At 50.9% G+C, this 20623-nt stretch overlaps 2 protein-coding genes across 2 annotated transcripts in view; both read right to left on the bottom strand.

Moving 5' to 3' along the window:
- LSP1 (lymphocyte specific protein 1) overlaps positions 1-6261 on the bottom strand; it is a 48655-nt gene extending 42394 nt beyond the window's left edge. The window contains exon 1 of the mRNA XM_010397159.4: positions 6113-6261. Within this exon, the coding sequence (XP_010395461.1) occupies positions 6113-6192 (80 nt within the window). The 5' untranslated portion in view covers positions 6193-6261. The remainder of the gene's footprint in view (positions 1-6112) is intronic.
- A 667-nt stretch (positions 6262-6928) lies between these two features.
- TNNI2 (troponin I2, fast skeletal type) lies at positions 6929-12544 on the bottom strand. The gene is made up of 8 exons (XM_010397278.3): positions 12436-12544; positions 10700-10729; positions 10507-10513; positions 8701-8742; positions 8284-8412; positions 7811-7900; positions 7521-7697; positions 6929-7204 (listed from the first exon to the last, which is right to left on the bottom strand). The coding sequence occupies exons 2-8, from the start codon at positions 10705-10707 to the stop codon at positions 7106-7108; spliced, it is 552 nt and encodes a 183-aa protein (XP_010395580.1). The 5' UTR covers positions 10708-10729; positions 12436-12544; the 3' UTR covers positions 6929-7105.
- Positions 12545-20623: the final 8079 nt, after the last annotated feature.

Here is a 20623-nt window from a genome sequence, read left to right as displayed (position 1 = left end):
CGCCATGTGGCAGTTCCTGTGTCCCTCACTTCAAGTTGCTCCTTGTCCCAGGGAAAGGCATCTAATATCAGCTTGCCCATATCCATCCATGCTTGCCTCGCGAAGCTGGGCAAAAGACAGGAGCTGTTCTGAAAGGGCTCACAAAAGTATCTTCATGTATCCAAAAAGCTTGAAGACGCGTGGCTTCGTCAAGGGGGAAGACAGTCATTAATGCTCCAAAGCGAGGCCCAAAAAAAAGCTCAGAGGAGCCTCTCTGCACACAGGGCAGCTACTGCTGTATGCAAGAAGATGGCAACTGGAATGGAGAAGCAGCAGAAGAGACAAATGCCAGCCCCAGGAAGAAGTCCCACCAGAGCAGGGGTGCGCAGCCTGTGTATCACAGTAGTCTGTCCTTCAAGACAGCTCAGCTTGGGCACAAGGCTGTCAGCTCCTGTTATGGGAAGCTACGTGGCAACTGCAAGGAAGCACTTATTTTAAGAGGAAATTATTATTGTCATCCATTTTACTGGGGGAGAACCCTGCCCCTCCCAAATAGTTGGCAGCCGTGATTGTTTGGGGTCTGTCAATAGTTCCGGGTTTGTCAATGCTAATGGCTCCAAAGCAAGCTTGCACTGGAAAGGAAACTGCTTCTGCAGCAGAAAAGCACAAGCATGCACAAGCACAGGAGAAGAGATCATATTTTCCAAACTATCTGGCAAGGACTTGATAAAAGGCACTGCACAAACTGTCTACTCAGCTGCAGCAAGCAACAGATACCTAGAGCTGGGAGAGAGGCTTCCTTGGTAATGCAGAATGAATCCTTAACAACAAAATCTGTTTTCAAAATGAGCACGTAAGCAAAAGAACCGAAGACCTCCAGCTGATGCAAACTGGCAGAGCTTTCTTTATGGCAGGCAGAGGGATGGTGCTGACATACACTGGCAAAAGCATTTGGGCCTACATGTCTGTGCAATAGCAAGAGAAATCCAAATAAACTGAGCTCCAACTAACTCAAGTCTTGCACTTCTCAGATCAGTTGCCTGCAGATTGCCCCAAGTTTTCAGACCACTGGATGCAAGTCACCAATAAAGCCAGTAGAAGCCCAGTGACTGCCATTTCCAGCTGGGTTGGCTCGTGTATCTTCCTCTTTACCCATGTATTCCTTGGACAGTTACCACATGCACCAGGCTGCTAGGAACCACCACTGCTCATGTGAGACGGGCTGAACCCAAATAGTTCCTGGGTTTGACACTCCCCCGTATGACTGAAGATGGAGCTCTGCTGCCAGCCCTAGCAGCCCATCCCAGGAGGGACTTGTTTAAAGTAGCAAATAACAGAACATACTCTGTCCTGCCCTGCTGCAAGTTCTTCTGCAGACAAAGAGGGCTGCAGGAGTGGAGCCCCCAGAAAGCCACTGGAGACCTGCCCATGAGGAAGACAACTCTGAGTGCCGAAACCTGGGATTAAGACACTTCAACGGCTGCCTCTCACATCTGGTGTGTGTTAGGATGGATACACTGACAAGGAAAATATCCATGGGCTCCAAGTGGGCTGGTTAACCCACTCATGGCTGAGCCTCTGTGGAACATGTGGACAGGCCGAGAACTGCCAGATACCTGGCCAAGCCTCAGGAGAGCTGGGCTCAAATCTCACTAGTGGACTGTGCTTCCTAGATGATACTGGGAAACCAGGAAGCAATTCAGGTGCCTAAACATGGGTGTCAAGCAGGGGATGCCTTGGGTTACCTGAGACAGCTGCCAAGGCCTGGCAGATGTCACACAGGTCCATTAGGAAACCACCTCTTCTGGGTACCAAACCCACAGTGGGCAAGTTCTACAGTCAGGGCGTCCCTTCCCCTTCTTAAACATCTCAACCTCAGATGTCTGACCTCGCAGTAGAGATAACCTGTCCTCTTTCCCTGAGGCAGGAGGCCACGGGCATAGCCACAGAGCACCCAGCACGGCGACACCGTGGGTGCTCCTGTAGTACTGATCATACCAAATCCATGCCAGGCAGGACAGCTGCTTTCCCAGAATGTGCAACACCTCCTAGGACATATTTTTTGACCCATACCAGATGGCCATGATCCAGAACATGACCTGGGTAAAGAGGCCATACAAATACACCCCTGTGTCTTCCTTTCCTTGACATACATCCCCAAGGTTTCTCATCCTGAAAGGCTTAAGAACAGAACCACAGCATGAAGATCCATTCCTCGTGCATTTGGCTTCAAAGGATGCCAAAGCACCTCCTCAGTAATCCCCAAAGACTCAGCCTGATGAGGAGTTTATTGGGCTCATATTAAGGGAACAGGAACTGCAGCTACAGGAGGTCCAAGCTGCTGTGCAAGCTGGGGGAGCAGGGCCCTCCCTCACCTGTTCCAGGTGAGCAGGCACCATCCCTCCCAGGCAGGTTTGCAAAGCTGGACTGTGCCAGGAGGGCTGCATGGGAAGGATGAAGTGAGAGCACCAAATCCTTCTGATGTTCCCTGTGAGCCCCTGAGCACCACTGCAGGTTTGCAGTCAGTCAGAGCCAGATTACACTTTCAGGAGTCTGGTGGTCATACCAAGGCCTCCTGGAGCCTGAGCAACAACTTTATTTGGGCCAGCAGTCCCGCCCCCCTCAAAGAAAAAGCTGTTCCCAACAAAAACATGGCACTGACGAGCACCTCCTGGCCAGGTGGTCTGTCCAGATGTGAGTCAGTGTCCTGACAGAGGCAGCAGCCAGGCTGGATGAGTGCCTAGCTGGGAGCAAGCCCAGCTCTGGGGAGAGCACCAGAGCAGCAAGGAGTCAGCTCAGCCCCCAGGCAGACCCCACAGTTGGGCATGTGGGTCACAGGGGTGACAGATGCAAAGGGGGATGCAGGCAGAGCATCAGTCAAGGCTGGATTAGCGAGGTCAGTGAGGGTCAGAGCAGAGGGGCCCAGGATCCCCAGGGCATGCCAGGGTTAAGCACTTCCCTTCTGCACAGCCAGCCCTTCCAGTTATCTCTAGGTTTTCAGATTTGGGGAAAAGCCCTAAACCCTCTGAAGTAAGTTCACCTCACAAAATCCAGGGGCAAGGGATTCCCACAAGCTTCAGAGCCAGACTTCACATCAAGAGTTTTAAGAAAGCCAGCCTTCCAGCCAGCAGAGAGTCTTTAGTGTTTTCAAAAGAAAAGTGCAATTCAAATGAAGGCTGCTGGGCAATCCCTTGCTTTAACACACACTCCTCCAAACCCATAGCTTTACATAGCAAAATAAGCTCGGAGGCAAGGCGAGGCAAGCCAGGCTTAATTTATTTTTTTTTCCCCAAGGAGAAAAGGACAGTGAAGGCACCTGATACCTCCTATAATTAGAGACAGTTCTTTATCCCTAATGCCACTGCCAGAGCACCTATATCCAATTTGGAAACCGTAAGTATAACCCGGCTTCATTAAATAATCCATCTGGGCCTCCCCTGTTAATTTCCCTACTATTTTTCCACTTTAATGAGCCCAGCTGGGTCAAACTGTGACCAGTCACTCCTGAGCAGGGATCAGCCATCCCTCCATTCTACTCCCAAGGAATCTGGTGTACTGAGGGGTCCAAAAACTCTCCAAGTATCAGCTTTCCCAAACAACCTCCTTCCAACCATGGGTATACTTAGCAACAGCAGCCATTTCAGCAAAGACCCTTGAGGCTCCTCTAAGGATCTGGAGAATTCAAGACAGCTGGGGATGGACATGGCAAGGAAAAGCCTGGGGCTTGCTGGCACAGCAGAGCCTCCCCCCAGGCAGTGACCATACATGGGCTGCCAAGGGCTCCCTGCCCTGCAGCTCATGGGGAGGGAAGACCCAGGAGGAAGGAGACAGGGGAAAAGCCAATCTGCCTCCCAGGTACAGATATCCTGCAGAGCACAGCCGAAGGGGTGTGCACGGCTATGGGGGTAGGAACTAAAGGCAGGGGTTACCTGAAGCCTCCAGAGCTTTATGGAGAGAGCTCTGAGTAACAGACGTTGTGCATACTGGGTTCCCAAGCCCTGGGCATCAAGGGAGGACAAGCTAAGCAGCCACCTCCCCAGAGCTCCCCCCAGCTTCTCACTTATTTGGGAAGGCTCACACCACAGCAGTTTCCCATATAGCAAGTCCAGTTCATGGAAGAGAGCATAACACTGGTCTGGTTTAAGCAGTGTTACACCAGCATCAGCAGGACTTTGCCAGTATGTCCCAATTTGTATGAGGGAACAGAGTAGGCTATGTTCAAATTAAGATTTCTAGGACATTTTCTAATGCAAGCTCCTCTTCTATATACACTGGGCACAGTTAAATAGACAAAGTTCATTGTTTAAGGACACACAGCACTGATATTTTTCCCCTGCCATCTCCCACTGTGCATTATACCCAGGAGCCTTGGGATTCACTTTCCTGGCAGCTCCATCACAAGATTGTTGCTCTGACATCCATCATGCTTTAGGCTGTCCTTAGAACCTTATCCTGCCTCCATCCATCCATGGGTCAGCTTGAAAAGAGCTTTTTCGTCCAGGAGAGGATGATCAGGAAGATAAGCTAGCCACAGGGTGAGAAAAGGTAGACCCAAAACAGCAAGTAAGCACTTCCTTCCTCCATTTTGGGAGTGGAAATCACCAGAGTCTAGCAAACGTTTAAACAGCACAAGGAAAAGCAAGAGAAGTTTAGAGCTGCACATGAAACTATTATACAAATTGTAAGGGAAAGTTATTCTTCATATTTTTAAAACAAAGAGGAACTCATTTCTGCTCACTATTTTTGCCATCAAGTTTCCTATTTCATTAAGATTCTAGAACACAGCTAGAGAGGAAGGGATGCGCCACCCTGCTGTCAGTGTTCACACCCTTTTTAAACAAGGCTGTAAGGGTCTGAGTGCAACAGAACAGACTCCTCCAGACAGCCTTTTATTTAGCTGAAACTCCAGCAGGAAACAGAAAAGGGAACAAGCTCACCCAGCCCCACCAGCAGACCCCACCGGTGGCCCTGACTGCACCAAGGTACCTGCACTTACTGCAGAAAGAGGGGAGCAGGAAGGTTTGCTTGCCTTGGGCCAAACACAGCACCTGCTCCTTGCTGCTCGAGGTGAGCTGAGCCTGCAGCAGAGACACAGCCAGGCAGGGACAATGCTGGGAATCACATCGATCCCGGTGCTGAGGAAAGCCTTGTGCTCCCCCAGCAGCCAAGGCTTCCCCTTTGTTTCAGCAGTGAGTCATGCATAGAGCCTTCCAGCACCTTTTGAAGCTTCCAGTCAAATCTTCAGCCAAGGCTAATTGCTGTCAGGTGTCAGCCGAAGCACTTACTGCCACCACTGATGACAGGAGATGACACACCTTTCTCCTCTCATTGTCACTCAAGGGGCTTTTTTTCCTGTCAACATTAGCTTCGCTGGCTCTCAGAAGCCTTCGGGAGAAATGCTAATGCAAGCTTTGAAGCTGGAGGTGAAAAATCAGGCAACCTCCTAAGCTCCCTGGATGCTCAGCCTGAACCCAGTCCAAATCTTCCATACTTCTGGGTGATGCACTTTTGCTGAGCTTATCTGTCTGCCTCCACCACAGACAGATGTGGTCTCTGCTACTGATCTGTATTCTTTTAGCCCCCATGGAAAGTTGTCTGTATTCGAGTGAAGAGACCCCAAATTTTACAGTCTCTGCTGATAAAGCAATAAAGCAGAGCAGAAGCACAGGGAGATATATAACTTTACAGCAGCCAGCCTGAAACATTGCCAGGTAAATTCAGCTGGAGACATAGGGGATGCAGCAAGAAATCAGACGTGCCCAGCAAGGAGAGGAGGCAGCTGATCTCCACATTAGAGAGGTCTTTAGACATGGGGCTGATTTCGGCCACAGAGCAGCTCCAGGTCACCAGACCCCTCACTTGAGCTTGCCTGCTTCTGGAGCTGGTGTTCCCCACTCGATCAACCCCCTCCCAAGGGCTTTGAAGTTCAAAGGGGATGAGACCTTTAGAAAATCTAACTCTCCTCCTAGCTGGAGAAGCTTGTCAAAAGCCTGACAGAACATCTGACCCACTCCAGCCTCGTGGTTCATCATTGTTCTGGCTGCACATCCTCCTTTCCCACCATGCCCTCCCAGTTTCCCAGCTTCCCGGTATCCCGGGACTGGAAGGCAGCTGTGTTGTCCCCAGGCCTTACCTCTCATTCTCCCCAGGGGATTCGTCTCCCACTTGGCTCACTCCTTCTGCACCCTCCTGGCAGCCCTCCGAGTCTGACATCTTCTCCCCTGGCTGGCACGGTGGCCGCACGCACAGCTCCAGCACCAGGGTGCTGCCACTGTTTCACTTTTCCTGTGCTCAGCAGAAGTGAGCTGTGCCGGAAACTTCATGGGCTGAGGGTTTGGGGGGATGGGAGACAGCAGAAGGAAGGTGAATTTGGGGCTTTTTCTTGTTTTGTTCTTTTTCTAAAAACCGTTGAGACTGATTTAAGATTTTACTTGTCGACAGCTAGAAATTTGGAAGTGCTGGGCTAACCCAAAAGAAAAGTGGGTGGCATGGACATTCCCACCATGGCAGGGAGAGGAGTGACCCACTGCCCCCCCAGCTGCCCATGCCACTCTGGTGACAGCCATCATCTCTAAACCACAGCACCCTACACCGTACCAGTTCCAGGGTGCTGCTGCAGGTGCTGCCAAGGTTGTCCTGACTTTGCACCTCCCAAATCCCACTGGAGCCAAAGGGTCTGCTTCTGCCCTGCAGATGCCACTCCTCTCCCCCCTTCCCAGCTCTTCCCCACAACGTCCTGCTGATGAGGTTCTGCAACACCTCTGGGTCTTGGACTGTTATCTCTGTCTCTTCACCACTGGGGAAGGGCATGAGCATCTGCAGCTTTGGAGGGGACCAACAGCAGAGACGTCCCCTATCCCCTCAGCACAGCCCCTACCAAAGCTTCCCCATCCCCTCCAGGACTCCCACAGTGAGGAAGTCTCTGCAGGCACCATGGCATGAGTCGGGGTCTGGCCATCTAGGCAGGCAACATCCACCTCTCCCACCAAAGCTTTATTTACATCACTGCTGCCACGATGCAGCTCTTTGCAAAACTAGAGAGAAATGGCACCCAGTCAGCGCCCCTGAGCCCAGCGGGGCAGCGGGGACAGCAGGGAGAGGAGGGCAGGTGTAGAGACACAGGTGCTTAGGACTCGCCAGCCTCGAACATCTTCTTTCTGCCCTCCATGCCAGACTTCTCCTCAATGTTCTTCCTCCAGTCACCGACATCGCGGAGATCCTTCTCCTGGGGGAGGGATGGTTGCGTTGGTGCGAGTGGTGCCCCCCAGGGTAAGAACCCATCCAGCCTGGGCCCCACACCAGCCCACCCGTGGAAACCCCCACGTCAGCTAGAGGAACACAGTTCCACCCATGCTATACATCTTTTTGAGCTGCACCCTCCTGTTTCAACATCATGGGTGCCAGAGGAGGAAATACTGAGCAAGAAGAAGAACATTATGGAGAAAGAGTCATTCTCAACCCTGTCTATCATACAGGAAAGTGTGAGCCCTGAAGGGTGGGGGCCAACTCCTGTTAGGGAAAAAGGGAAGAGGGAAGGATACCTTCTCAGTGTCCTCCTTCTTCACTTGTTTCAGGTTGGCTCTGAGGTCCATGCAGACCTTGTGCTTGGAGCCCAGCAGGGCCCGCAGCATCGCGTCAGCAGACATGCGCACCCTGCGCAGCGGCGGCCGCTTGAACTTGCCACGCAGGTCAAAGAGTTTCTGGCTCAAGTCTTCCAGCTGGGGTGGATGAAATGGGGGTGGGGGGCAGAGAGAGAGCAGGGCATAGGTTTCATGAGGCATGAGGAATAGGCTGGAGACTACCCTGAAGGATGGCTCCAGGGTAAACTCACCTCCTTGGTAGTCTTCTGTAGCTTCACCTCTGTGTCATACCTCTCTTCATCCACTGACTCTATCTTGGCATGAAGCTTTTTGCACAGCTCCTGGGAGGAAAGCAGAGAGGGATGTTGACTGCTAGGACCCACACACACAATACCTCTCTCCTGACTGCTCTGGCTCTGAAAGCCCTCAGTCCAGAAGACTAGAGGGGATTGAGGTGAAGAATGGCTTGTCAGCCATCTCCTAATCTCCGTGCTACTGCCTCAACATTTAAAACACATATTTCCTGCCAGCCAGATCCCTTTTTTTTGTAGAGAGACCCCATCTGCCTCTCAAGCCAGCTGCAGGTCCATCTGGCTCCAGGGCAACACAGGTGAGAATAGGGTCAAGATGGGAAGGATGGGAAGGCTGGTCTAGATCCAACAGGCTGACTGATGAAGTCAAATCTTTTCTGCTCCAGCACTGAGGGGGTTAAAGAAGCCTTTACCTGAAGTTCCTGCATGGATCCTGGGAGCGACAGAGGAGGGCAATGTTCTGCCAGGTAGTTTTGCTTTTCCACTTCTTTAGCAGCTGCTTCTTTTTCTATTTCAGTGGCAGCCAGCTGGAGCATAGCACTCTGGAAGGCAGCAGGAGAAGGGTCAGCACTGGGTGGAGGCAAGGAAGGAGGGCAGGGGGGTCGTCAGGGGAGTGGGAGTCCTGATGGAGAGGCAGCTTGGGGAGTTCCCATCAATACCACCATTTCCAAGCAAGGGACATGGTGGAGACCCAGTAAGTGGGGTGGGGGGGCCCCCACGTTGTGCATTGTGGCCTCTTCTAGTAGGGAGAGTGCTGAGAGCTGGCTGGCTTGGGATGGAAGATGGGAAGGTCGGGACACACATCACATAGCCACAGCAGTGCCACGTACCTTCAGGTGCTGCCGACGGGCAGTGGCTGCCCTCCTCCTTTTCTGCAAGTGGAAGAAACAAGAGAAAAGCAGGTTATCAGGCCCCCATTCCCCTTTCCATTGCCCTTCCCCATGCAATGCCACAGTCCACCAAGGACCTGCAAGATGGCTCCAGCCACGATGGACAGCTTGACATACAGTTGGTCCCCAAACCAGCAGCACTCAAGGAAGAGGCTCCCTGCTGAACCCAGATTTGCCAGCCTCAGGTAGCTAAAACCTACAAAGTCCCTCAGGAAGAGGTAACAAGGGTGATGAGCTTGAAAATATATATATAGAATATGACTTCAAACTTGTCTTCTTGGGACTTTTAGCCTTTTCTCTAACTTCCTCTTCACTCAGATGTGTTTTACTTTGTGCTCAAGCTAATGACCCCCATGTCCCTGGGCACTCAGGAGCTGTGGGATGTCTTTCTGAGCAGTCCAAGGCACGTATCCTTCTGACATTCTGGTGACAAGGACAGCCAGACAGGTGAAAACATGAAGGCTGTGTAATTTCTTGAAGCTGAAAAGACCCAGCACAAGTGATACTGAAGCAGGGGCTCATCACAGATGGAGGACAGACACAACCACAGGCTGCCCTTCTGTACTTGTCATGCTGGACCAGGGCTCCTATTTATAAAAAACCCACAACTTCTGCATTTCAGCTGTTTCCTGAGCATTTCACCCAGAAGACAGGGCACGTCTGAGTTGGGCTAGCCCAGGGGAAACACATCTGATATGCTGAGGGGCGGGGAGTAGAAAGCAGCACTTGGGTGTGGGTCTGTGCTGCATAGAGGAGGAAGTAGATAAGGATGTGCAGAGTGAAATGTAACAAAATATGACATGTCTTGCATATGCAAATGGTGCCAAGGCCCTCCTGACAGGGCTGGAGGGCTCTGCAGAGAAAAGGCACCATGCTCAGAGATGCAGCACACCATTAACCATCAGGTAATCAGATTCCTTGAGGGCTGTTAGTCCAGGGCTTATTCTCCATCTGAAAACTGGTACCTTAGCAAAGAGTGTCCTCCCAGCCTTTTCTGGGAGGTCTGGGTTTGATGGGGAGTAAAAGAATGTGTTGGATATCAGCACCATTTTGTGGTGTTTCTATGTGTCCCTGACATCCTCTTTTCCCTGGGTGAGAGCAAGCTGGAGCTTGTGGTGTTTCAGACATATGGGGAGATGCCAAGCAGAAATGAAGGATGGAGCAATTTGCTAAGAGGAAATGTGGAGTGACAAAGCCACGAACAATCCTCCCACACCTTCCCCTGCATTTTTCCAGGCGCCCCCAGCCCCACCTGGCTCTGCCAGAAGCCGGGGAAAACTTGCTAAGAATGCAACCTCCACCCTGCTCACACTCCCCTGGATCCAGATCTCCTTGGAATGGCTTTTAGAAGTGATTTTTCAGTGCTCAGTGTGTAGAAAATGAAGGGGTAGACGTGGGGAAGGAGGAGAGGATGGGATGCTAGGCCAAGGGCGGGATGGTGGATGGATGATGGAGGAGAGGTGGCTCTGGACCACTGCCTTCCCAGCACCATCTCGTGGCCGGCTGGAGAAGCAGGAATGGAGGAAAAAAAGCATCTAACTCCAAGCCAGGAGACAAAAAAAAGCCTTTCAAAAGGGATTTTTCTTCTCCTTCACGTGTTTGCCAGGAGGAGTCAGCAAGAAAATAACGATGAGCCATTCCTCCCACACACACCCCCAGCAGCTGATTTTCCTAGGAAGGAACAGTGAAACCAGGACTGCTGCCATGAGTATCGCTAAAGGGAAAACCCCAGCAAAACACACTTACCTCTTCACTGTTCAGGAAAAGCAGATGGACAAGGAAAGGAAGGAAGAGAACGGGGAAAGAGGAAAAAAAGGCAGTTAGTTAGCATCCTAACTGAAAACAAGCAGAAGAATTTTAACAAGCATAAAAAGTTGATGGTTGAACAAAAGTTTTTAAATGCCAACAATATATTGGAGACAGAAAAACGGGAACTTACTCAGACATCTTGGTTTAGATGGTTGTGAGCCTGAAATGAAAACCAAGAAAAAAAGTTCATAACTATTCATGCTGGTGGTCACTTTCTTGGGTTTAAAAACAAAGGAAGACTCCTCTAGAAAATAAAATGAGGAACAGGTCTGTTCTCGTTTCCCAACTTCACCAATTTTTCATCATATAGGGAACTAGGCTGCAGTTTGTAGACAAGAGGCAAACATTTCCTCATAGCAACACAAACCTTAGCATCAAGGGACTTCTGGAAAAGACCAGGTGGGGCTGAGCCAGAAAAAGAGAGATCTGTGACAGTGATTCCTGCAGGTATGCTTCTTGTTTGACCCCCAGAAAACCATTTTATTCAATGAAGAAAGAAAAGGTAAAAGCTATTTTCAGTTTACTGCTTTACTTTGCCATTCAACCTTACTTCAGTTCATAAACAAGAAATATCTCAAAGCCTGCAAAGGGTTGGCAGTGACTCCAGGTGACAAGGAAGGACTTCAGAGGGTGCTGCTGCCAGTGTATGCACACATTCTGTGGGACAGGGGAGCCTGTTGCAGCAACCTCAGCACAGGTGATGTAGAGCAGGGTTGGAAATTGTGGTTGAGTTGATACAGGCACAAAAAAAAAAATCCCCAGACAATTCCTTGCATTTGCTTTAAGTGGAAAATTTACACGTACAACGCAGCTTATTAGGGAAGAGATGGAAGAGCACCTTTCCTTTGCTGTAAATGATTTCCACACAAATAGAATTTTGCTTCTCTAGCAGAGCAATATCTGCTGCTTGCATCTCCCAAGCCAGTCCTCTGCAGGGCAGACAAGGCCCCCAAAAGCAGCCGTCTGCAGACCTGGGAGGCTCCGTCAGGAGGGGAAGCATTAACGGGGGCTCATGCCCGAGGCAGGAGGCACGGCTTGCAGGGCCAAGGAAACATTATCCTGGAAAATGTGCAGGCCCATCACATTACTTCAGAGAGGAGGGGGGGAAAGTGCTTCTAAAAATGGCCAGGGAGCTGCAGAAGGAGCTGCAGCTGTCTCCTGGGACGGCAGCCTCTCCCCGGTGCCAGCCCCCGTGACTCAGGGAGGTCGGAGCGATGCGCAGCACAAGCCGCCGCAGGTGGCGGAGCTGCAGCCGGGGCGGCCGAGGAACGCCGGCTATTTTTACTGCCATCCCTGCCCCGCAAGCACACGCTCCCGCTTCGGCCGCAGCGACGCCGGGCAACCAAGGGGACAACGCCGGGCTGCAGCTCGCTGCCCGCGACGTGGGCTTGAATCACCTGTTCTGCCGGGAGGACACCATAAATTTGGATGTCGGTGCCTGTCCAAGGGTGTTTTTGGGGAGGAAGGCACTGCAAGGGTCGGGTAGGGAACTGGAGGAAGGGGTGTAAGCAGGGAGCGTAGCCCAGTCACAGCAGGCAAGGATCCTGAATCCCATGGCCCTGTGGAGGTCAGCGTTAGGCTTCACTTGCCCTCGCCACTCAAACTGAGAGCAGAACCAGCCAAGGGAGGGGAAAGCATGAAATCAAAAGGAAAAAAGCTCACTGGAAGAGACAGAGGGAACCTTTCCAGTGCACAGACCCTCTCTGACAAGCAAAGGATGGAGGAAGTTTTATTAGCACCCCTGTTTCTCCCAGCAGGCCACCCCCACCTGGTATTTATCTCCTGAATACTCAGGTAAGCAAATCTGCTCCCCCATCACTCCCTAAGAGCAAGCTGGGTCATTAAGAGATATGCAAAAAGGCTCACCCAAGTCTGGAGGAGAAAATCAGAGTCGTGCTGGCTGGACAGGATGGACAGACGAGCCTCAGGCAGCTGGCTGAGTAAGGAGGTATAAAAGGGCTTCTCGGGTGGCTCAGCAGAAAATCCACCTTCTCTTTAAGGGCATGGAGACCTTCTCAGACCAATGATGTGCAAGAGTCCCCTGTGCACCTCCCTTGGCTGGGGCAGGCCAGGCCAGCAGGAGAACAGGAGAGGGCAGCCCCCAGGGAAGGAGGGGTGGGGAGGAGGAGAACATCTTCTACCCATGGGGTCTGGAGGAGCTGGGGAGGTGTTTTTCCTCAGAAGTGCCAAGGAGGGAGCCTTCCTCTCCCTCCTCCTGCCACCAACCAGTCACAATAGATACGGCTTCGAATCTCTGGGGAGCCCAGGCTCCCTGCACACAGCCATCCATCTGCAAGGCCTCTAATTAAAATTTCCCCTTGGATACACAGAGTGGCTTATCCATGGACAAGGACATGATTCAATTTGCCTCCAAGGGCTTGGGAACAGCTCTGCTCTTCAGGAAGGAAGGAAGAGAGGAAAGAGCTTGCACCCCAAATATCCACTGCCGACAGCATATGCAAGAGCAATCCCATAATAAGCCGTCCAGCACTAGCTTTTTTAACCTCACTTATTTCCCTCACACAGGAAATATTTTCAGCTCTTCCCTGTGCGAAATATTTTAACACAACTCCGTTTTTTTGAAAAACAATCTGAGGAGCTGCTGCAGGCAGCCCCAAGCTTCAAATCCAGCCAGGGGCTGGAGAAAGGCAGCAGAGCATGGGGTAGCAGCCCCACGCTGACAGCAAGAAGGGTAATCCCCTCTGTGGGATGACCCAGACCCATATCTCCATGGATCTGAAGGAGAAGCAGGTGGAAACGTAGCTGGAAATATTCCCCAGCCCTGGTCACAGCACATGTAGTGTGTGTGTGTAGGGGATCCCATGGAGACAGGGACCCAAACAGCTCCTGCTCTCCTCCCCCAGGCCAGGCGCTCCCTCCTCTTCCAGCTGGGATTTTTTAGGCTGATTCAGACATGGCCCTGACAATATTTTCCAGGCGACTCCCAGACATTATATAGATAGTGGCAAATCCCTTGCTGCAGGCTTCCTGTTTTACCACCCTCAGCACCACGCAAATAGTGCTGCAGATGCTGCTGAAGGAAGAGCAAGTCCTTGGGATGGGAATGGTGTCTTGCAGGGGTTTGCCATGGTAGCACATGGAGGAGGGGAAACCATTAGTGTGGGCAAGGCTGGGTCCACTTGGGATTTGTCCCTTTGAAATGCTGCAGCTACACATTCTGGCCTCTGCTGGCCCATCAGTCCTCCAGAGAGCAGCTCAGTTCTTGGTGGAGGAATCAAAACTGGGGCAGTTCTCCATTCAAAATTTCCCACAGCCAGGGAGTTTCCTTCAGCAATGTGAGGTGAAGATATTCTGAACCTCCTGGAGCCCAGCAAAAGAGATCTGCTCAGAATTCAAGGATATGGTTTTCACCTTGTGACAGGAAAGTGTTGGCCTGATATGTTGGAAAAAAGAAGTTCAAAGAAAGAAGTCCCATGAACAAAATACTGGCCAACAGAGGTGTTCGTAGGATATGGGAGGAGTGGATGGTGAGGTGTGGTAATAGGATGAGCAGGTCGAGCCTCCAAGTCTGCAGAAGGCTTTCCATGGAGCTGCCTTGCACAGGGGTTAAGCTGTAGGGCAACTCTCCCAGAAAAAGAAAGAGGCCCCAGACCTAAATGCCACAAGGAAGAAACCCAGTGAGCACAAGGAAGAACGGAAAAACAAATCCGTGTCAAAGTTAGAAGCTATGGTTAACATTAAGAAAGACGGAAGTTTCCAAAGGAATTACGTAAATGTTTGAGTGATGAAGGAACAAATTTCTTGCAGAAAAGCTCAAGGAAGGCATAAGGAAGCTCCAGTACATTCTTCAGAGAGGTGTCTGGCTCTGTGAATATTAGGTGTAAGTGAGGGTATTCCACAGGGGCCAGAATGGATGCACTGTTCATACTTGGATACTTTCCTATGGAGCATCTGACCTTGTTCCCTTCCCTCATTTCCTGCCACTTGGGCTAGAGGAATGCATTATGGGTGTGGGCCACCATTCCCAAAGCACTTCCACCATCCTGCGAGGTCAGACAGAGGGAAGACCTGTCACAGACAGGAGGTTCTGCACAATGTTTTAGAGACTCAGGTGTGGCTCTTTTGGACCAGGCTTCTCCACAGAATCACCACATGTTGGAAGGATGAGGCTGATGAAGATGTCCCTCATGGCACTCTCCTACACCTTTACACCTTGCCTCCTCTTCAACATCCCACAAGTGTCAAGTGGACAGGCACTGTGGAGTGACATGACACCAGATGACACTATGTCTTATTTCCAAGGATGACACTGTTAGCAAAACACAAGCCTTCTGCTCAGCAGCAATTGTAATCATGGTAAAAGTTCGGGCAATATCACTGGGGAAACCTGTGTCTGACTGCCCTTTGCTTTCCCAAAATCACATAGGACCAAAGCAAAGCACACGGCTCCCATGCTGCCCAGGACATACCTGCTCTCTCCAATGTATCCCCAAAAGAGCTCTCCATGCTCTTCTTCTGCTGACAGCAGCCTCTAGGAGCTCTCCAAAGGAAGGCCATCACTTTCACATCTTGTGCCAGTGCTGTCCTACACCCCACAGCAACAGTCTGCCATGAAATGGGGTTAAGGTTTTTGGGTTTTCCTATTCAGGGCTGCTGCCAACCAACACACCCACCCTGTCCATGTAGCTCCATGCTATCTTCCTTGGCAGGGAGTGCTTTGGGCACAGGATGTTCATGCCCTCAGGCTCCAAACCCACCAGCAGGTCCTGACAACACTCCTCAATGTTCAGCAGATACCTCACGAATGCATAAGCTGACAGCAACTTTGTGCTGTGTTTGACCATCAGCTACACAATGATGCAAGTAGAACCCCAGGAGAAGCCATCCCAGCAGTGGATGAGGACACAATTCCCTTTCTCCAGTGAGACCTCGATGCACTCATCAGTGTCCCAGAAGCAGGGCTGCCCCATTCCATGACAATCCCCATGGAGCCTTGAGGCGTGTGCAGAACCCTCCCCGTGGCAGATGTAAGGTGATGACACTCAGGCTGCCATCACTGGGCAGGCAGCTCATGTCAGTGAAGATGTCACTGATGAAGCTGTCACTGATGAAGCTCTCAGTGCTGTTCATGCACAGCCCCTGCCCACTGCCGATGTTCCCCAGGAGGATGCAGTCAGTCATCTGAGTGATCATGGGGCCTGTGAAGGGGCAACACACAGGTTTCTGACCAGTGGGCTCCTCGGGATGTGGCTTTTTCTCCCAGTTCTCCCTGAGGGATTTCTTGGAGCTGGCGTGTGGTACAGGGGACTGGAATAGGGCTCAGAGCCCCACAACAGCAGCAAAAGAGGGACAAGTGACTGGAGAGCTCGGCCTTAAAGGGGAGTGTGCTAGAGAAGGCAGGGGAGGAGCAGGGGTGGGACTGGATCTGTGGGCCTGCATCAGGGACCCCATGTTGTGGACTGCCCCTCTGCTCTCAGCCTCTTCCATCTGCCAAAGAGTATAAAGGACTGGTGAGACCGTGAAAACTCATCTCTCCAGCTTCACGAGCAAGGTGCTAAGAGTGACCAGGGTATCCTGCCACATTGCAGGACTATGGACACCACTTCCCCACCCTTCTCTTCATGCATTTCACTTTTATACTCACCAGGTTTGGACAAGTGCCCATAGGAACAGAATAGCTTCCCATGGACACACATAAGTACTCACACATGGCTGCTTTCCATATAAACACTGGCCTTGAAGAGAAACAAGGCATTTTAATGATCCCTTCCACTCCAAAGGGGCACTCTTTGGTGTGGGCTTCTGGAAGAGTTTGCAACTCAATGAAAGCTGGAGCCTGGAGGAAGCGTGACATTTCAAAATGAAGACACAAAGGGGTGAAGAGAGGCTTCAGGGAGAAGGCAAAAATCAGAAAACTCCTCTGGATGAAGCCCCTTCAGACCATGGTAGTACACAGGGGCTTCAGTCTCCAGTGATGGAGAGTCTGTGTTCATAAGCCAGGGTTAGGATCGCTCAGTTCCCAGCTCAGCCCTGGGCACAAACCTCTCAGGAGCTTTTCTCACTTCTGCCCAGGGCCAGAAGCCTGGATTCTTCCACAGTGTGGCCCCTTCTCCACGACCCCAGGCTGAGCTGGCAGTCCGCTGGAAAGTGAACGCCTCTGACCAGCACTAGCCTGTGCCCAGGCCTTCAGCATTTAATGTGTCCAGGAGGTGATCCCTCTGGAATTTCCACCCAGCTTGCCCCTGGATAGTATTACCGAAGTGACCCAACACCTGATCACAATCCTTCATGTATATGCACATCCTCAAAGCCTGGTTAAGACCAGGGTATGACCCAGAACGTGTCTGGAGAACAAGCTGAGACTTCTGTGTGCTCAAATGAGTATGGTTGAAACATGTCTTTGCTCTCAAAAGGTCTTTCATGTTCTCTGTGCCAAGACAAAGCATCAGCAAGAACATGGTGTTAGTTTAAAAAAAAACCAAACTGATAAATCACAAAGCTCTTCTCTCCCCAAGATTAGCAATTGCTCTACAAACCAGTAGCCATGCAAGGAACGATTTGCCAGAATTTATCCAAGCACACTGGCTTTTTTAAAATGCTGTGTGACCCCAGACACCTCATTTTACAAAAAAAAGCTGTCAGCTGCAAAGACCCTTTGCAGCCTCACCTACCTGCACACATTGAGAAAACCTTGGGAGAAGACAGCTGCAAGGAGATGGGCCTCTGGAAGCTCTTCTGGAGGTGCTTCTCAATCAGGTTTGGCAAGGGAGGGGATGAGTTCAGAGTAGGAGAGGGCTGCACCAGGAAAACTCAACACCCAACCCCACTGAGCATCTCTCAAGAACATCCCCAAAGCCAATTAATTCACAGGGTATCTGAGACATGAATTTTCTTTTATGAAGGCAGACCTGAGTTTAGCACATGTGCAAAAGCTGGGGGTGGTGTGGGATGAGTGCATCCAAAGCAGAGAAACCTTCAGCAAAGGCCTTTGCAGATATGAACACATCCTTTGTCACATCCAGGGTGAACACCAAAGCTAAGTGTTTTAACTGGACTGTCTTAAGTGACAACCTTCATGCCAAGGTTCAGGCTTCTATGTCTAAACTGCTCTGACTCATATGTAAAAGTTAAGATGAAAATGCTCTCTGTCCAGGGCAATACCAGATGCCAGCTGGGCTGGTTCACACGTGAGACAGCCACCTCCTTCACAGGCACGGGGCTCTTCACCAGCTCTTTCTTCCAAGGGGGCAATGCTTCTCATACTAAGTCAACAATGACTGATTCACAGCTCAAAGTGCCCATTTCCCACAGAGAGCTTTTTGGGCTCAGACAAGGACATCTGCAATGTCTGTGTTCACAAGCAGGGTCATGAAACACTTGTTTGCAAACCCACCATCTTTCCAGATACTGCTCACAGAACGTAAAATACAATGTGGGTTGGGTTTTTTGCAGGTCAAGGCCCCTTTTCTGCTCAGTTAAACACCTCTTCCTAACTGACTCTGTGCCTGCTTCTGCTCAATTTGAGTGGCAATAAGTGCCTGCAGGGGTTTCATCACCTCTCTGTGAAGTCAGAAAAGCTGGTTGAGAAATTCCCATCTTGTTGACATGCAACAAGTGATCACTGATGACATTCACCAAGAATGCCAAACTGCTTCGGGGAGCACTTTTTGCCCAGCAGCACGAAAGCTATGAAATCCTCATGCTGCTTCTCCTTTGGCTCCATCCTGCCTAGACCTGAAATATGGAGAAATGGAAAGTCTGTTTTTTCCAGGTCTGCCCACAAAGTTCAAAGTGGAACTTTGGGAAGCACCTCTGGGCACCCATTATTATTCCAGCTTCTCAGACTGGACTGTTTGGGGCTTTTACCCCACCCTTCCTGCCCATGGCAGGGCAAGGTGCATTGAGATGTAAAGTCCTCCAAAAAATATTTCTGTATCTAGAAGCAAAACAAGCCCAACCTGGGGCAGGAACAGTCCCAGATACAAGAGCCCCAGCAGCAGTCGGTGCATGGGAAAGGGGCTGGGAAAAGGGAGCAGGAAAAAGGGGGAGAAAAGGGTAGGAAAAAGGGGATAGAAAAAGGGAATTAGGGATTAGGATCCAGGAGCTGGAGCTTTTAAAAAATAAACCCATGCATGACAAAAGTACACATTTTGCTCATAAAATTGCAAGGCATAAAGATGCTAGCTAAGGAATATTTATAAAGCAGGCATGCTTGCTCCTAGTGAGAAGAGCTTAGATGCTCTTCAGCTCTCAAAAACTCTTAAGACTAGCCAAAAAATCTGTGGCTGGAGGACCGCCAGCCCATACCCAGGCCGAACGATGACAGCCCGTAATCATTTTTGTCTCACTGCAGACGACTGGTGACAAGCACATATGAGGCTCAGCCTTCTCCTTGTGCAGCTCTCCCATTTGATTTCCTTGAGTGCAGGGACAAATACCAAAAAAAATAACTGAATGAGGGAATAATTCACTTTGAGGGGGACTTCCGGAGGTCAGAAGTCTTGGATCTGGACGTAAATAATTGAAATTATAAATCTTAATAACAAACAAACACCTCAATTTTCAATGCTTCTTGTCTCTTTTAACAGACCTCTACTTGGCCCAAGCCCTGCTTTTTGCCTTGCCACTGAGCTGCAAAGCTGGTAATTAAATGCAGAGAGACAAACTCCCCATCCATCACCTGGGCACCTTGGATGGCTTTGGATACCTGCTTTTGCCCCCCTTAACCCAGCAGCAAAACCCGCTTTGCCTCTGTGATGCAGGATCAGGCAAAGGCTGGCTCCTGCCTCCTGGAAAAAGCCACTCGGACGCCTCCAGCATTGCCACGTGGCTAGCAACTGGGCCTGGAGCTATGGGAACGGGCTCGCACAGCGCTGCTGCCTTCTCTCCCTCTCGCACACGGGCTCCATCTCCAGAAGAAGAAGCCTTGGCTGGTGAGGCTCTATCGGAGGCCACAGACCAGATGACACAGAGACGCAGCTCAGAGCACGTACTGCCCTGCCCTCTAGATGCAGACACGGGAATCCAGCACAGACACAAGCTGAGGAGTTGGTTTTCCCCCTCCTTTACTTCTCGTTGCATCTTCCACCCTCCAAGTGCAGGAGGAGCATTGGTGAGGCAGAAGGTGCTCAGACATCTGGCTTTGATGGATGAGGGACAGCCATCCCCGCCAAGGCCACAGGGAGGTGAAAAGGAGATGGCTTGCACACAAGACAGGGCTGTCTGCCTTCCTGCAAACAGGCTCCCGAGCAGGCTGTGTTCATTTGGGGTGAAATAAGGCATGAAATGAAGCCCAGATCCACCAGCCCTGCTTCAAACAGCTGCCAGCAGATACTAAGAGGATCCTGCCAGAGGAAGAGAGTGCTCAAAGCCATGCTGTAAGCACACACGGCTTACTGAGAAGGAGAAATGATGACGGAGGGAAAAAGCAGCCTTGGCGGTGCATTAAAAACTGGAGCTGGGTGGAGAACATCCCCACCTGCTCGCCTCTCCCTCCTGAACAAACAGCTCGGTTTGCTGAGTTTTACTGCACAAAGGCTCACTCCAGGTTGCCCAGAGCCAGTCCAGCCGGGTGCTCGCTCCCACATCCCCTGGCCTTTCCCCTAAAAGCACCACGGGCTTCCCTCTCCAGCTCTGCTCACCCAGCACTGTGTGGGTGATCCAGGCACTGAGCAGGGCCAAACCTGGAGAGAGAAGGGGCAGGCGCTGGTATGGGGGGTAACATTTCTCAGGGAGGGGCTGTCTCTGCACCTCCTTCAAATGCACCTGTTTTGGGAGTAATATGCACATACTTTTATGCCCAGCCCCATAAATTATGCAGTGAACCTCAAGGCTATGACTTCAAAAAAGGAAAAAGCACACACACACAGAAAATTAAGAAATGCCTGTTCCAAACACCTCCAACAGCCCTTCTCGATGCTGCATGGCCCTAAATCACCACAACAGCATCACCAAAACCCAACCTGGCAATAGATTTGGAACCCTAAACCCAATCCAGAGATGTTCCCTTCTGCACAGCCTGTTTTAGGCTGATTCTAAGGTTGAGACTGAAGGCTGAGGCTTTAAAACATCCCTTTACAAGTCTTTCTCAGGT

Source organism: Corvus cornix, chromosome 5 (assembly GCF_000738735.6).
Source record: "Corvus cornix cornix isolate S_Up_H32 chromosome 5, ASM73873v5, whole genome shotgun sequence".
Lineage (NCBI taxonomy): Eukaryota > Metazoa > Chordata > Aves > Passeriformes > Corvidae > Corvus > Corvus cornix.
This window is presented reverse-complemented; position numbering and strand designations above follow the sequence as displayed.

Excerpts from the sequence above, each read along its gene's own strand:
- TNNI2 (XM_010397278.3), bottom strand. Across the intron at positions 8,413-8,700 it reads CCCGTCGGCAGCACCTGAAG|AGTGCTATGCTCCAGCTGGC; the intron begins GTACGTGGCACT and ends GCTGCCTTCCAG. Across the intron at positions 7,698-7,810 it reads TACAGAAGACTACCAAGGAG|CTGGAAGACTTGAGCCAGAA; the intron begins GTGAGTTTACCC and ends CATCCACCCCAG.